The sequence below is a fragment of the Penaeus monodon genome, unplaced genomic scaffold (assembly GCF_015228065.2).
Source record: "Penaeus monodon isolate SGIC_2016 unplaced genomic scaffold, NSTDA_Pmon_1 PmonScaffold_336, whole genome shotgun sequence".
NCBI classification, from domain to species: domain Eukaryota; kingdom Metazoa; phylum Arthropoda; class Malacostraca; order Decapoda; family Penaeidae; genus Penaeus; species Penaeus monodon.
In genome coordinates this window covers 56,402-72,943 of record NW_023658076.1, presented here as the reverse complement: position 1 = coordinate 72,943, position 16,542 = coordinate 56,402, and the positions used below count along the sequence as shown (strand labels likewise).

The 16,542-nt window shown below is 31.9% G+C and overlaps 1 protein-coding gene across 1 annotated transcript; it reads left to right on the top strand.

Moving 5' to 3' along the window:
• The first annotated feature begins 203 nt into the window (after window positions 1-203).
• LOC119570618 (collagen alpha-1(I) chain-like) lies at window positions 204-11,868 on the top strand. The gene is made up of 5 exons (XM_037918289.1): window positions 204-207; window positions 439-542; window positions 809-929; window positions 11,413-11,658; window positions 11,852-11,868. The coding sequence occupies exons 1-5, from the start codon at window positions 204-206 to the stop codon at window positions 11,866-11,868; spliced, it is 492 nt and encodes a 163-aa protein (XP_037774217.1).
• Window positions 11,869-16,542: the final 4,674 nt, after the last annotated feature.

Sequence of the window (16,542 nt, the reverse complement as noted above, 5' to 3'; positions counted from 1 at the left end):
ATGAAAAAAACTTTTTTTTTTAAAATTCAACGTCCTCGCCACAAAACAGAATGGGACTAAAAACCGGTTTCCCTCAAGGGGGGCCCCCCAAAGCCCCTTAACCCCTTTGGTCTTGGTTCAGGAGCCTCTAGGCCTGGGGGGCTTCGCCTCTTTGCAAAAAATCATAAAGGGGGGCCCACCCCCAAATTTAATCCAAGGCTCAGATGGGTTAGAAAACTTTCCGGCCCTGAAAAGTAAAAAGGGGATTTGGGGGAACCTTGATACCCCCCCATTGTTGCCCCACACTGATTTTGGCCCTAGTATTTCGGGCCCTTATCCAGTCCATACAGGTGTTGAAAAAGGGGGTGCAAAAAACCCCAGCCTTCCCTTAAACCACCAAAATTTAAAACGGGAAAGAAGTTCACAGCCGCCACCCACAATTTTACGCATTTTTTCCAGTCCCAAGGGGTAAAGGTTTTGCTATTGGGCCCAAATTTAATTTCGGGGGTCGGAATTCCCCGGGACCCCTCGGGATCCTCATAGCGATTCCCAAATCCCACCGAGTAAAAACCCCCTTTCCCCTTGAGGCCCGGTAGGTTAAAGCAACCCACGCCCAAAACTCAGGGCACGTTCCAAAATTTTCCCCCAAAGTGCTAGTAAAACGGTTTTTGGGGACTTGCCGGGAGAAAAATCCAGATGCCCCAGCCCCTCTGATGCCTCAAAGGGGGTTTTGGGGAAACCCTTTTTTCAGAAAAAAAAATGTGGGGGGGAAACCTTGCCGGTTTTGGGGAGCATTTTAATGCTACGGTATTTTTGTACAACCCAAAAGGGATCCCCTTTCCCGCCCCAAGAGGGTTTCCCCAACGCCCCTCACAGGTCGGGGGGAAATTTGGCACCAAAACTGCCAGAGGGCAGTAAAGGAACGGGTTTGCGGGCCCCGGGAGCCATGGGTTTTTCACCCCCACCCTTTTACGGGGTTCGCAGGGATTCAAAATTATGCCTGCTTTTTTCCCCCCAAATCTTAAAAGTTTTTGAAATCGCAATCCTAACCTCTGTTAGGTAGGAGGTTTCCCCGCTGTGGGTGGGTTTTGGGCACTGGGGACAATCGCTTGAAACCCAAAGCTTCTTTTGGGGGGCTCTACCTGGTAAAAATGTTTAAAAATTTATTTCCCCCCAACGCTCATAAACCCCCCAACAGTTTCTGAGATAACCCCTTTCCCATCCGCGGGATCGGACTGCAGCCATCTGTGAGGAGGGCTTAAAATTTTAAATTTTTCCCTCGGGGGTTTTGGTAGCGGGGGGAAAGGGTTTCTTTTTCCCCAAGAAAGGGACTTCAACCTCCCCAGAAAAATTTCCCGGGTAAAAACTGTTTCCTTTGCCCCCTTCTCAAAAGGGGCCCCGACCCCCTACGCCCATGGAAAAAACGAAAAAAAGATTTTGTTCCCTTTTCAGCCGGGCCCTTTTGTTTTACGACAGTTTCAAGAACAAATGGCCGCCCAGGAAAAAAAAATTACATTTTAACTAATAAAGGAACTTTTTTAGGGGCCCGGGAAAGGCAAAATCAATTTACAAAAAGAGCCTTTTTTCCCTTTCCCTTTAAAATTTCCCCAAAACGTAAAAACCTCGGGCAGAAATCCCCAAGGGGGTAAACCCCTTTTAAAACTGTATGTTTGCCCCCCCTTTCACCCCTTTTGGGACTTTCCCGAAAGTGTCAAAAAGTACCCCAAAAACGGGTTTAGTAGAAAAAAAAGGGGAAAAAAAAATTTCACACCTATTCTTTTTTTTTATAATGGTGACAAAAAACCCATTCTCCCAAATTTTCCCTTCACTTGGGATTGTTTTTTTTTCATTTCTACCGGTTAGTTTCAAAATTTAAAAATCCCAAAATTAACCCTGGCTATTTTTTTAAAAAAAGGATATGAGTTTATTAGTGTTTTTTTTCCTCTGCGGGCAAAATTTGACTCAAAAAATAGAAATCCCCTTTAAAGCAAGGGGGAACGGGTGATCAAATCCCGGGAATGCTTTTGGGTTGGGGCGTGACGGGACGTGATAAACCCGCAAAAATTTAAAGGGTATTTCTTTGCCCAAGCATTTATCAAAATTTCAAATTTTTAAATTTTTTTGAAAAATTTTTTTTTTTCCAAAATAATATTTTTTTTTTCAGGTAGGAGGGAAACCCCTTTGGGGGAGGTTATATACTCGTTGTCTGTCGGGTTGGAAAATGAAAATGGGAAAAATATTTTTTTTGTTTTGTTGGGTAGCAAAAATTAAATTTTTTCTCCCAAAAAACAATAAAACATTTTATATAAAATTTATATATAAATATATATATATAAAATAAATTTTATTTTTATATATAAAATATATATATACAAAACACCCCAACACCAAAAACACACCATACACCCCCACCACCAATACCACCCCCACCCCACACAACCAAAACACACATTTTATTATATTTTATTTTAATTTTATAATAATATATTTTATATATATATATATTTTATAAAATAAAATATATATATATAAAATTTTTCTTTAAAACCACAACACAAACACACACACATATATATATATATATATAATTATAAATATAAAATTATATAAAATAATTTTATAATATATTATAAAACCCAACATACCCCCACACACACCCACACCCACACACAAAACACACCACCACACACACAACCCCCCCCACACACACACACATATATATATATATATTTTTAAAATATAATAAAGATAAAATTTTTATATATAATTTTCCCACACCACACACACCACACACACACACACACACCCCACCCCACACCCCAACCAACACCCCACATTTTATATATATATTTTTAATAATATTTATAATATAATAATATATTTATATATATATATATAATATAAACATACAATTTTTTAAATATTTTTATTATATATAAAATATTTTATATTTTATATATATAATTATATATATATTATTTTGGGATATAAATTTTTTAATACGGGGCCCCCTTCCCACCTTTTGGTGGGACTACGGCATTCTTCCCTCTACCTGCGCTTCAAATTAAAGGCTCAAAGCCCTACACAACCCGGGGAAACAAAATTTCCCGCCTTGAAAAGGGTAAAACTCTTTGTCGTGGGGGAAAGGCCCCCGCTCCCCGGGGCCCACGGTGTTGGGCGCGCCGAACAGCTTTTTGTTTTTGACGGGCCACCCAAATGAGGCGGGGGTGGGGATTTGGCAAAAAAACCATCCCCATAGGGGAATTGGGGAGAGCCCTTAAGTACACACACCACACACCACACACCCCCCAAAACCACACCCAACACACACAACACCCACCACACACAAAACACCCCCAAACCCCCACACACACCCCCACACCCCACAAAACAAAACACCCCAAAACACCCACACCCAAACACCCCCCCACACACACACACACACACACCCCAACAACACACACACATTCATGTTTAAAAAAAAATTAAAAAAAATTTTGAAACCGAAAAGTTTCCCACAAATAATTTCCTTGCTATCTCTGTCCCCTTTTTCCCCCCCAAATACTCCCCTTTTTTTCATAAAGGGACAAACGCAAGGGGGAAAAAAAAAGTCTCAAAAAGATATTTAGTATTTTTCAATTTGATTAATCTGCTACCCCTGAAGCTATATGTTCGCTTCAAAATCAAAATATAAAATTTTGTTAGCTCTCATTTTTAAATTTATATTTCTTTTCTTTCAGTTTTTTTTTTTAACTTTATTAAACACCCCACAAAAGATAAAATTTAATTTTAATAATTTATATATTATAATTTTTAAAATATTTAAATAAAATATATATATATATTATATATACATGTATTTTTAATTATTTTATGTGTTTTGTGTGGGGCGTGTTTTTTGGCGTAAAAAGAGTAAGAAAAAAACCCTGAAAAAAAAGAAATTGTGTGGTGGGGTGTGGTGTTTTGCTTGTTGGTGCGTAATAAGAGTAAAAAATAAAAAAAAAGAAAGAAAAGTGTGTGGGGGTTGTGTGTGGGGGTTGTGGTGTGTTTTTGGTGTGTGTGTGTGTGTGTGTGTGGTGGTGTGTGTGTGTGTGTGTGTGTGTGTGATTAGAAAAACTCAGAAATTTTCCACATTAAAAATTAAATCCCAAAGGATTTTTTCCTGCAATCCTAAAAACCCTCATTTTGGGTTTAAAAATTTAACCTTTTTCCGGGGAAGGATAGGGTTTTTAGGACGTTTACGTATTTTTTTTTAACAAAACTTTTTCCCTACGCACCCAAATTTGGGCCCCGGGGTTAAAACACTAAATTAACGGGTCGGAAAAATTGCTTTTTAAAAACCCTGCCTAGAAAATTTTTAAAAGCAATAGGGGTTTTCCCTTTTGGATTTTTTCAATTCTTTTAAATAAATTTTAATTTCTGTAGAGTACGGAGAGAGAAATAGGTTCCCAAAGTATTTAAAAAACAGTTGATTTGCTGTGAAACTTGCGGGAAAAAAAAGGGTTTTTTGTTTTGGGCCCCAAATATACCTATAATCCTATATTTTGGGTTTTTTATTTTTATTTTTAATTTAAAAATTTCAAAATTTATTTAAAAACCTTAACGAAATTTAAATTAAAGGCACTCGCTTATGAAAAATTAATTTTATAAAAGGAATATTTTTTTGGCCCCCCCCCCCCGGAATTTTTGCTTTTCAAATTTTTTAAACTCAAAAGCGGGGGTTATTTTTTTGGAAAGAGAAAAAAAGAGAAAAGAGAGAGGGAAAGAGAGAGAGAAGGGAGAGAGAGAGAGGGGAGAGAGGGAGAGGGGGAGGGGAGAGGGGGAGAGGGGAGGGGAAAAAGGGGGAGAGAGAGAGGGGGGGGAGTTTTCAAAATAGTTTTTTAGGGTTTAACGATTCCCCAAGGGGCGGACTCCCCTCCACTTTTAAGTCTTTGTTAGTGAAGAGAAACCCCTTTGGTTTTCGTTCCATCCCACAAAAATCTGCAGATTTTCCCAAAATTTGGGGGATCCCACTTTTGCCTATGGGGCCCTGCGATAAAAGAAAATTTTTCTTCAATTTCCCCTTGTTTTTTTTTCCAAAAGTTTAAATTAAATCCCAACCTTTTGGATATCCAGAAAAAACATATTGGGGAAGGGGGTTTTTCTGCTAAAAAAGAATTAAGGGGAAAACGATTTTTAAAAGCCCAACATGCGCAGAATTTTTATATTTTTTTATGTAGTTTTTTTTAATATATATATGCGAAGTACCCTTGAGAGATTTTATTTTTTTCCCTTTTCACCCGCTCCCTCCCCTGGGCCGTCATGGATGAAAATTTCCCCTCTAAAAAAATTTGTACCTTTTATCTTTTTAAGTGAGGGGTTTTTGCGAAATTTAAGAGATTAAATTTCATTTTGCTATCAAATTATTTGTATTAAAAAATTTTTTTTTTATAGGGAGTTTTCCCCCAAAATATTTTTCTTCATTTTTTTCTTTGTTTTTATTTATCAAATTTGCAAAACAAAAGCTTTAAAACTAAAAAGGTGATATTACAAAAGAAAAAATCGTAAAAAAATACATCCATAAAACCGACTCATACGGTCAAAAAAAAATTACTCTTGTTCCCGCCCTTTTACATTACACTATTTTTGGGGAAAAAAAAGGTTTATTGTGAAAAAAAGAGAAACTTCCCCAAAACCCAGAGTTAATTTCCCTCTTTTTCATTTCTGCTTTATAGAAATGCGTGCACCGGGAAAAATTAAAAAAAACACTCACTTTACACACACACATGGGGCACGAAATATCAACCCACACATTTAAACACACACACACCCACCCCCCCCCCAAAACCACACAAAAATTTAAATATATAATATATTATATATATATATTATTATATATATAAATATTATATAAATATATTAAAATTTTTATAATATTTTATATATTTTTATACCCCCTTATAGATTGCATATGGGGTTGTGTGGGGTGTATGTATTTTAAAATATATATTATTATTTTAATATATATAAATTATATTTTTAAAAATATATAATTTTATTACATTTTATATATATTATATATAATATATATAATATATATTTTTATATATATATATTTAAAGGTATGTTGAAATGCCCTGAAATGTTTTTTAATTTTGTATGTTTTTGGGGAAATTATATATGTTTGTGGTTATGATGAAATATTGTGGGGTTCTCGGGGAAATTTCCCAAAACCCACACACCCCACACCCCACACATGTGAAAACACAATTCACCCCCAATATACATAAAATATATATTATATATATATTATATATAATATTATATTTTATTTTATATATATATATATAATATCCCTATATATATATATCTTTTGTGTGTGGGGTGTTGTAATGTATTATAGGGTGTTGGTGTGTGTGGGATAATGTGCATTTGGGGGGTGTGTGTGTGGCCTGTCTGAAATTTCCGGGAGGCACCCTTAAACTATTAAAGCTTTATATTATATTTTAAAATTATATATAAAATAATTATATTAATAATAATATTATAATATAAAATTAAATTTTCTATATATAATATAATATATATATATAAAAAAAGGTGTTTTGTGTGTTGTGGGTGTGGTGTGTGGTGGGGGGTGTGTTTTGTGTGGTGGGTCTGTGGGAAATTATAAAATTATATATAATATTTTATATAATAATATATTTTATATAATATCCCCCATACATACAATACAAAAAACCCCCACACACACCCCAACACTCACACCCCCACAAAACACACCCCACCCCACCACACACACACCCACACAAAATACAAAACACATACCCCACAATATATATGGGTATATATATAAAAAATTATTATATAATATATAATATATATAAAAAAATTGTGTATGTAATTTTATTTAGGTATGTATTAGGTGTGGTAATATGTGTGCAAAAGGTGGGGTGTGTTTTGTGCGTTTTTTTTTTAAATTTCCTGAGACAAAACCCCATATTGAAAAACATAAAATATATATAAAAAATATATATATATATTATTTTTAATATATATTATATATATTTTATTTTATATATAATTTTTTGTTTAAATTTAGTTTTTTTTTAATTTTTTTTCCTACCATATAATATTTATATTTGTGTGTGTGTTTTTTTTTGTTATAATTTCGAACCCCCACCAAAAACCCCAACCCCAAAATTACACACACAAACCACAAAACACCACACAAACCCCACACAAAACACACACACACACCCACACACCACCACCAAAATATATATTTATATAATTTTTAATATATTATTTTATAAGTAAAAAATTTATATATAAAATTATATATTATAAAAATTTAAAAATTTGCATATTGTATATGTATAAAAATATGTAGTATGTATGTTGAAATGTATGTTTGTATGTTTTTATGAAATGTATGTATGTAGTATGAAATGTATTTTTTATTATCAGGGTTGGTATGCGGGTATGAAAATGTTTTTGGGAAATTTTGGGTGTATATATATGGGGTTTTGGTATGTTTTCATAATGTAGTCGGGAAAAATTAAAAAAAACGCGCCCCCAACACCCCCCCATACATGTAAACACATTTTCACTTTACACGCAAAAAACATATACAAAATTTTAAAATATTAATTTATTTTATTTTATATTATATATATAATTTTAATTTCCCTCTGTGTTTTTGGGGTGGTGGTGAAATGTTGAAATTTTTTTTTGTGGGGTGTGGGGGGTGGGATATATTTTTCCCTTTTGGTGGGGGTGGCCTTTTTAAAAGAAAATTTCCCTTTGGGGGAAAAGCTTTTCTACAAAAGCTTTATAAAATTTTAATGTATATTATATAAATATTATATATATATTTTAATTTTATTTTAATAATTAATATATATATTTATATATTAATATATAATATAAAATATACTTTATTTTGTATATATAAAATAAAAAATTAAAAAAAAAATTTATATAATATATATTTTATATATATTATATATTATATTTTAATTATTGGGGTATGGTATTTTAAAAAATATTTTAAAATTATAAAATTAAAATAATATTATATATATATATTCCCTAATCCCATACTTTACATACATAAAACCAACCACCCACAAAACAAAAACCCACACCCCACACCACCACACCCCACATACACCCCCCATATTTGTTTTTATATAATTTTTAATCAAAATAAAAATTAAAATATATATTGGTGTGTTGTGTGTGTGTGTGTGTGGGGTTGTGGGGTGTGTGTGTGTGGTGGTGTGGGGGGTTTGTTGTGGGGTGTGGAGTTTTTATTTTATGTATTTTTATGTAAAGGGGGGGTTTTTTTAAATTTGTTTGGCACATGGGGTGTGTAATTTGGTTTTTTTGTAATTTCCTGAACACCACACATATATGCACACTTACCATAATAATAAATTATATATATAATAAAATTTATAATATATATTTTAATTAAAAATTTTTATATATAAATTAATATTATATAATTTATATATATATATATATTATAAAATTATATATATATAATATATTTAATATTTTTATTAAATTTGATATATATATCTATATATTTTAATTATATTTTATATATGTTTTAAATAAAATTTTTATAAAAATTATGATATATACTTTTAAAAATTTATTAAACAAATAAAATTTTTATCTATAAAAGATATTTTTAAAAATTTTTATTATCTCTATATTATAAAATTTTTATATATATATTTTAATTTATATACCCCTAATATTTTTATATATATATTATAATATTATAATAATATCTTAATTATATTTTAAAAAATTATATATTTATTTTATACATATAAAATTTTTATATTTTATAAAATAGAAAATTTTTTTTTTTTTTTTTTTTTAAATTTTATTTTTAATACCTTTAAATATATACTAAATTTTTATATAAAATTTTATATATATATATCCCTATTTTGGGGGGGGGCTTTAAGAACTTTTTTTTAAAAATTTAAAAAAAATTATGTGTGTTTTTGGGTTTTTGGTTTTGTTTTTGTTGGTTGTTGTGGGGTTTTGGGGGGTGGTTGTTTGGGGTTTGGGGTTGGTTTTGGGGGTAAAAGGAATTTTTGTGTTTGGTTTATTATTAAAACAAAAAAATTTATTTTTTTAATATTTTTTTTAAATCCCTTTTTTAAATATCTAATTAAATTAATATATAATTTTTAAAATATTTAATTTTATTATTAAAAAATTTGGGATATTTTGGGGGGCGGTTTTGCCCCTTCCCCCCAACGGGGGTTGGGTTAAGGGGAAGGGACAAATTTGGGGGGGGCCCCCCAATGGGAAAAATTTTTCCCTTTTCCCAAGGGAGGGGGTTAAGGGATTGGAAAATTTCCCCAAGGGCTTGGGGGAAAGCCCAGGGATATTTTGGTATCCCGGGAAAACCCCCAAAGGGGGGGGGAAAAAAAACTTTGGGCCCCGGGGATGGGTCCCGGATGGCCACAGCAAATGGAAACCATTCCCCCTGCCTTGTTTGGGGGGCTGGCCCCCTTTCCTGGAAGGGAAAGGGCGGTTGGGGGAAATTTTTACCGTGGGAAATTTTTGGTTAAAAGGCCCAAAATTTCTGCCCCCAACCCTAAAAAGGATTTTCCAACCCCTCCGAGGACATAAAGGGGGCCCAAGCATTTGGATGTTTAAACCGGGCCTTTTCCCCAAAAGGGGGCCCAAATTTTTTAGCGTTTAAGTTTAGGCCCTTCTCCTAAGTTTTTGGGGGAAGGGGTTTAAAAATCCCAGCCCCCCATTAAAAAACCTTCCCAAAGGGGTTTGGACTTTCTTTGGAAATGAGAAATAAATAGGGAAAAACCCCCTGAAAACCCAAAGGGGGGGTTAAACCAACTTTTTAATTTGGGTCCCAAATTAGCAGCCTATAAACCCTTAAATTTAAAAGGGGGGTTTTAAAAAAGGGGTTTTTTGGGAGGAAAACTGGGGCCTTCACCAAAAATTTTTTCCCCAACACCGGGAAATGGATTTGGAAAACCTACGAGGCAAAGCCGGGGGAAAACCGGGGAATTTTACCCCCCGGGGGGGTCCCAAAAACCAAATTTTGCGTTTTGCAAATTTTTTGGGGCCCTGGGAGTTTGGTGGTAGCTCCCAAATCTTTTAAGCAAAAAAGGCGGATGGGGTTTTGAGCCCCCTTATATTTTAGTTTCCCGGGGAAACCAACCATTTTTTGGGGAAACCAACCCCTTACCGGTATTGAAAGGGGAAAAAGGTTTTGTTCCTTGCCCAAACTTTCCAATTGAAGGGATGGTAATTGGGGCATTTAAAAAGGGGATGTGGGGGAAAGGGGAAAATTGGGCCCCCGGGGCCCTTTTTGGAGAGTGCCTTTGGGGTTCCCTTTCGGGATGGGGGGGCCCCCCCGTTGGGCGAACCCAAACTTGAAGATGATTGAAATAATAAAATGGTATGGGGAAAAATTTAAGTTTTGGTGGTTTTTTGGGGGGTTGGTGGGTGGGTTGTTTGGGGGGCATCCGGATTTTTGGGGGAAATTTGGGTGGGGGTGGTTTTAAGGATAATATTATATTATTTAATTTAATATAAAATTTAATAAAATAAAATATAATATTGTTTTTTTTTTTTTTATTATTTAATTTTTTTTTTAAAATTATATATTATTATTTTATATATTTTTATAATTTATTTTAATATATAATTAAAATTTTATATATATATATAATTATTAATATATAATAAATATATATATTATATTAAAAATATATATATAATAATTTTATATTAAAATATTAAAATAATATATTTTAAAAATATATATATATATTATATATAAAAAATTTTATAATTTTTTCTATATTTTATTTTTAAAAATTTATATAAAAATAAAAATATATATATAAAAATATTTTATATATATATATAATAAAATATATATAAAATTATATATATAATATATAAAATATATAAATTATATATATATTTTAAAATATATATATATATTTTAATAAAATTATTTTTATATATAATTTTATATATATAATATTTAATATATAAAATTTATATTTTTATAAAATAGATATATATATATTTTATTTATATATTTTATATTATATATATATTTTAAAATATTTTTAAAATATATATATTATATATATAAAAATTTTAAAATATATATTATAAAAAAATTTTAAAATATATATATATATATTTTAAAATATAAAATATTTAAAAGGGTTGTATAAATTAATAAAAATTTTGTATAAAATATTTTGGGTCTTAATTTATTATATATATATATATTTTATATTTTAAAATATATACTTTAATAACCCCACACACACACACATACGCACAATCACCCCCTGAAACACCCCACACCACCACACAACACAACACATCCCCTTTTAAATTTTTTCTATAAAATTTTATTACACCTAAATAAAGGGTGGCTAACGCCGACGGGGGCGCCAGCCGAAATCCACAAAGGGTCCCTTTCATGGCGGTCCCCCAAACGGGGCCCTGGGCCCCCTCCCCAAATTCCTCGCGACAGGCCCCTCTGGGGGTTTGCCCAATCAGGGCCCCCAACCACCATGCCTTTTCCCCCCATAGAGAAAAACCGAGGGGTTGGTAAATATACAGGTAACGGGGTTGGGTCCCCATATGGGCCTAAAGGGTGTCCGGATTATGCAAGTAAGGGGGTCTCGGGTCCCCCTGCTTCCCCTCTTTCAAAATGCATTAAAAAGCTCCAAACCGGGGATTTCCAGGGCCAGATAAGATACCCAACTTTCATGGGCCCAAAGTTAAGGCTGAGCCCTTTAAATTTTCCCCGTGTTGTTTCCCCACACAAAAACTTTCCCTAGTATTTTTCCCCAATTTTATCCAGCCCCTTGCAGGTTTTAAAAAAGTTTTGGTCCCAAGGGACACCCCTTTGGGCCTTTCACCCCATTTTTCAACATTTTTCAAAAAAGGTTTTATAGGTTTTGCTTTTGGGAAACCAAAATTTGTTTTTTTGGAACCCCCTTTTGGAATCTAAAAAAAAATTTCCCCATTTTGGATTCTAAATTAATTTGGGGTCAACACCTTTTTGAATTTTAATGTGGCGGGAAAACATCCCAGGGACCAAACTTAGGGGACGACGGTCCAAATTTACAAAAAGGGCGCTAGTTTTCCCCGGTCTTTTTGGGGGACCTGCCGGGATTTAAAACCCGGGACTGCCCCCGGCCCTCTGATGCCTAAAGTAGGTGGTTTGCAGACCCCATTTCAGAAGAATGTGGGGGGAAAACCCTTTTGGCCTGGCATGCTAAAACAGGGGAAATGCCACGGTATTTGGGAAAACAACCCCAAGGGCCCTTTTTTCCCCCTTTCCCCAAAGGGGGGAGGGAAATGCCCCTCAACAGTCGGGGGGAATGGTATCAGTCTGCTAGATGGCAGTAAAGACTGCATGCAAGCCCAAAGCCATAGGTTCACCCCCAGCCTTTAGAGGTTCAGCAGGGATACCACATATCCCTGCAGCTTTCTCACACTTCAGCATGGAAATTGCCATCCTAACCTCCATTAGGGTAGGAGGTTTCTCACTGATGGGTGGGACTGGCACAGGTATTATGATACCACTTGCATTCAAACTAACTGTTGGAGAGTCTAACTGGTACAACTGCTCAAAATACTCAGCCCAAGTTAGGGCCCCAACATAATTAAATGATCTGTACATCCAGAGGGGGGAGCAGTCATCCGAGGAGGCCTTAGAGTTCAGCTTTCTCGGGGGTTTTGGTAGGCAGAATAAAGGCATTTCCCAAAAAAATCCATCACCCCTCCTCAAAAAATTTCCCCAAAATAAACTGTTCCTTGTCTCTTCCACTGCCCGAACCTACCCCCAAAAAGAGCGAGAAAGACCGTTTGCCTTCAGCTTGCCATGCGACCTTCAAGCGGCCTTCAAGTTGGGAAAAATTTTGCCTTCCCCCTTGGGGTTTTGCCAGGGATATCTCACTGCATCCATTTTTTTTTGTGCTTGAAAAAAACCCCCACAGAGAAATTTGGATCCATAGGTTTCAAGTTCTGTGAATGATCAGAGATCCCATGGTAAACCCCCGGGGACACACTACTTCTCTCGTTTCCCATCCGCGCCCCGAATTTGCCCTCCCAATAGGCCCGCAGCACCTCGCTTTCTGGGGGGAGGGACAGCACCCTCCCCCAGCATATCCATTTATATAATAATAAAATTAAATATATATATATTATAATATATAATATAATATATAATTTAAAATAACACCCCCCATTCTTTAACACACACACACCACCACACACACACCACACACACACACACACACACACACACACACATATATATATATAAATTATATATATTTTAAAATTATATATAATAATTAAAATATTTCTTTATATTAACAGTATTATATGTATATATATATATATAATATATATATATATATATACTTTTTTATTAAAACAGTATATATGGTGTATTTATTTTAAAAAATAATATATTATTTTATATATTATATTATTATAATTATTATATATATAATAACATATTTTTTATATATATATAAATATATATAATATAAATATATATAATATATATATAAATAATATTATATATATATATTTAATATATATAATATTATAATTATTTATATATATAAAATTTTGGATATGTGTGCATTATTGGGGGTGTGTCTCAGGGAAAATTTCAAAAACCACATACACACACATGTGCCACTATTCAAACACATATATACTACTACAAAATAAAAACTCACCCCAAACCACACACACACACCCCACCACCACACACAACACACACAACACACACACACCCCACACAAAACTTATTATATATATTTATTATATATATAAATATACACACATATATGTTTTTGTTTTGTTGTGTGTGTTGTGTGTGGTGTGGGGGGTGTGTGTGTGTGTGGCGTTTTTTTGTAGTAGTAGTATTATGGATATATATATATATATATATATATATTATATTATATTATATATTATATATTAAAAATACACCATTTAATATATATATTAAAAATATTTTAAATATATATATTTATATAATTTTTTTATTTTTTATAAATTTTAACACATATATGTATTGTTTAAAATTTTTAAAATATATAATTTTTTATATTAAAATATATAATATTATTTTATATTATATTAATATATTTATATTTATAATTTAAAGCTTTGTAGTAATGGGGTCTCAAAAATTTTAAAACGGCACACCACAAGTGCACATATATCCCACACACCAACACATATTTCAAACATACACAACACACCACACCAGAGTAGTATATATAAAATATAATATTTTTATAATATAAATATATAATAATATATTTTTTGTAATTGTTTTGTATGTGAATTTGTGCACATTTTTTGTGTTTGGGTGTGTGCGCGTTTTTTAAATTTTCCCGACAACATATATCATACATATCCACCACATTTTAATACACATAATACTACATACTACATACTGCATAAAAAACCCATACAACATACATTAATCATACATACATAATACATACTCAACATACAACATACTACATACATACTTTAATAATATATACATATACAATTTTATCTAAAAAGTGATATATATATATATTATTTTATATATATTAATATATATATATATATTATTATATTATATATATATTTGTGGGTGTGTGGGGGTGGGGGTGTGTGTGTGTGTGTGTGTGTGGGGTGTGGTGTGGTTGTGTGTGGGGTTTTGGGTATGTGTGTGTTGTTTGTGTGTGTCGAAAATATATCATAAACCACACACCACACTTAACTATATTAGGGAGGAAAAAATTAAAAATAGATTTATAAAAAAATTATATATATTAAATTTTTAAAATTATAATTATATATAATATTTTTTAAAAATTTATATGGATTGTGTGCATTATGGTGTGTCTCGGGAAATTAAAAAACACGCACATACACACACCAGGGGCCACAATTACCACAAAAACATACATAAAATTATAACAACACAATTTATTATATTAATATTTTTAAAAATATATAATTTTATATATAATACACATTATTGTGTTGTAGTGTGTGTAGTTGTGGTGTGTGGTTGGGGGGTGGGGGGTGTGTTTTGTGTGGTGTTGTGTGTGTGTTGTTTATGTAGTATTTATGTTGGAAATAAAAAATATAATATATAATGATATATATATATATATACACACAGACCCCAACACACACAAAACACACAACACCCAACACCAAAAACCCACACACACACACACATAAAAATATATAATATTATAAAATATATATAAAATATTATATATATATATATATATATATATTATATATATATATATATATTATTTATTAAAAGCTTTAATAGAAATGCGTCCCTGGGAAAATTTTTAAAGACAGGCAACAACACACAAACATATACCCACAACACACCACATATATTCAACATCCTACAACACACACACAAATATAATAATGTTATAAAATATAATATATATATTATTTTATATATATATTATATATATATATATATTATATATATGTGTATGTGAAATGTGGCACATTTTGTGTGTGTTTGTGTTTTGAAATTTTCCTGAGCCCCAAAAATTATGCATACATATCCCAACTATAATATACACTCCCAAATACATAATCATACAGACATACATCTAATCATATAAAAATTATATTATATATATATATTAAATATAATATATTATGTATATAATTATATATATATTATATATATAATATAATATAATATATATATATTATATATACATACACAACCACAACAACATTGAAAAAAAATATTTTAAAAATTTTTATTTTATATATAAAATTTAAATATATATAAAAATTTTTTTTTTTGTTTTTGTGTGTGTGTGTGGGGGTGTGTGTTGTGGGGTTGATATGCGTGCACATGTGTGTGTGTATGGAGTGTTTTGAAATTTCCCCGGGTGCACGCATTAACAAAAAGCTAAAACTGAAAGAGGGAAATTCATCTCGGGTTTGGTGAAGTTACCTTTCTTCACAATCCCTTTTTTTTTCCCAAAAATAGTGTAATGTAAGCGCAACAAGATATTTTTTTTTGACTGTATGAGTCGGTTTTTGGATTTTTTCTTTACGTATATTTTCTTTTGAATATCCCTTTGAGTTTAATGTTTTCGTTGATTGCTCTTTGATAAATAAAAAAAAGAAATATGAATGAAAAAATATTATGGAAATCTCATATGAAAAAAACTTATTTAATACAGTAATATTGATAGCACATGAATTGAATCTCTTATTTACGAAAAAAAAAACACTCATGGAATGATAGTGCTTACATATTTTATAGAGGGGATTTACATCCCTGACGGCTAGGAGGGAGGGAGGCGATTTTAAAGGGAAGAAATAAAATACTCTCAAGAACTTCTGCATATATATATAAAAAAGCTAGGCGATAAAACATATTAATTTGCGCATGTTTTACTTCCAAGTCGTTCCGCTTAATTCTCATTTTTAGCAGAAACCCGCTTCACAATATGTTTTGCTGGATATCCA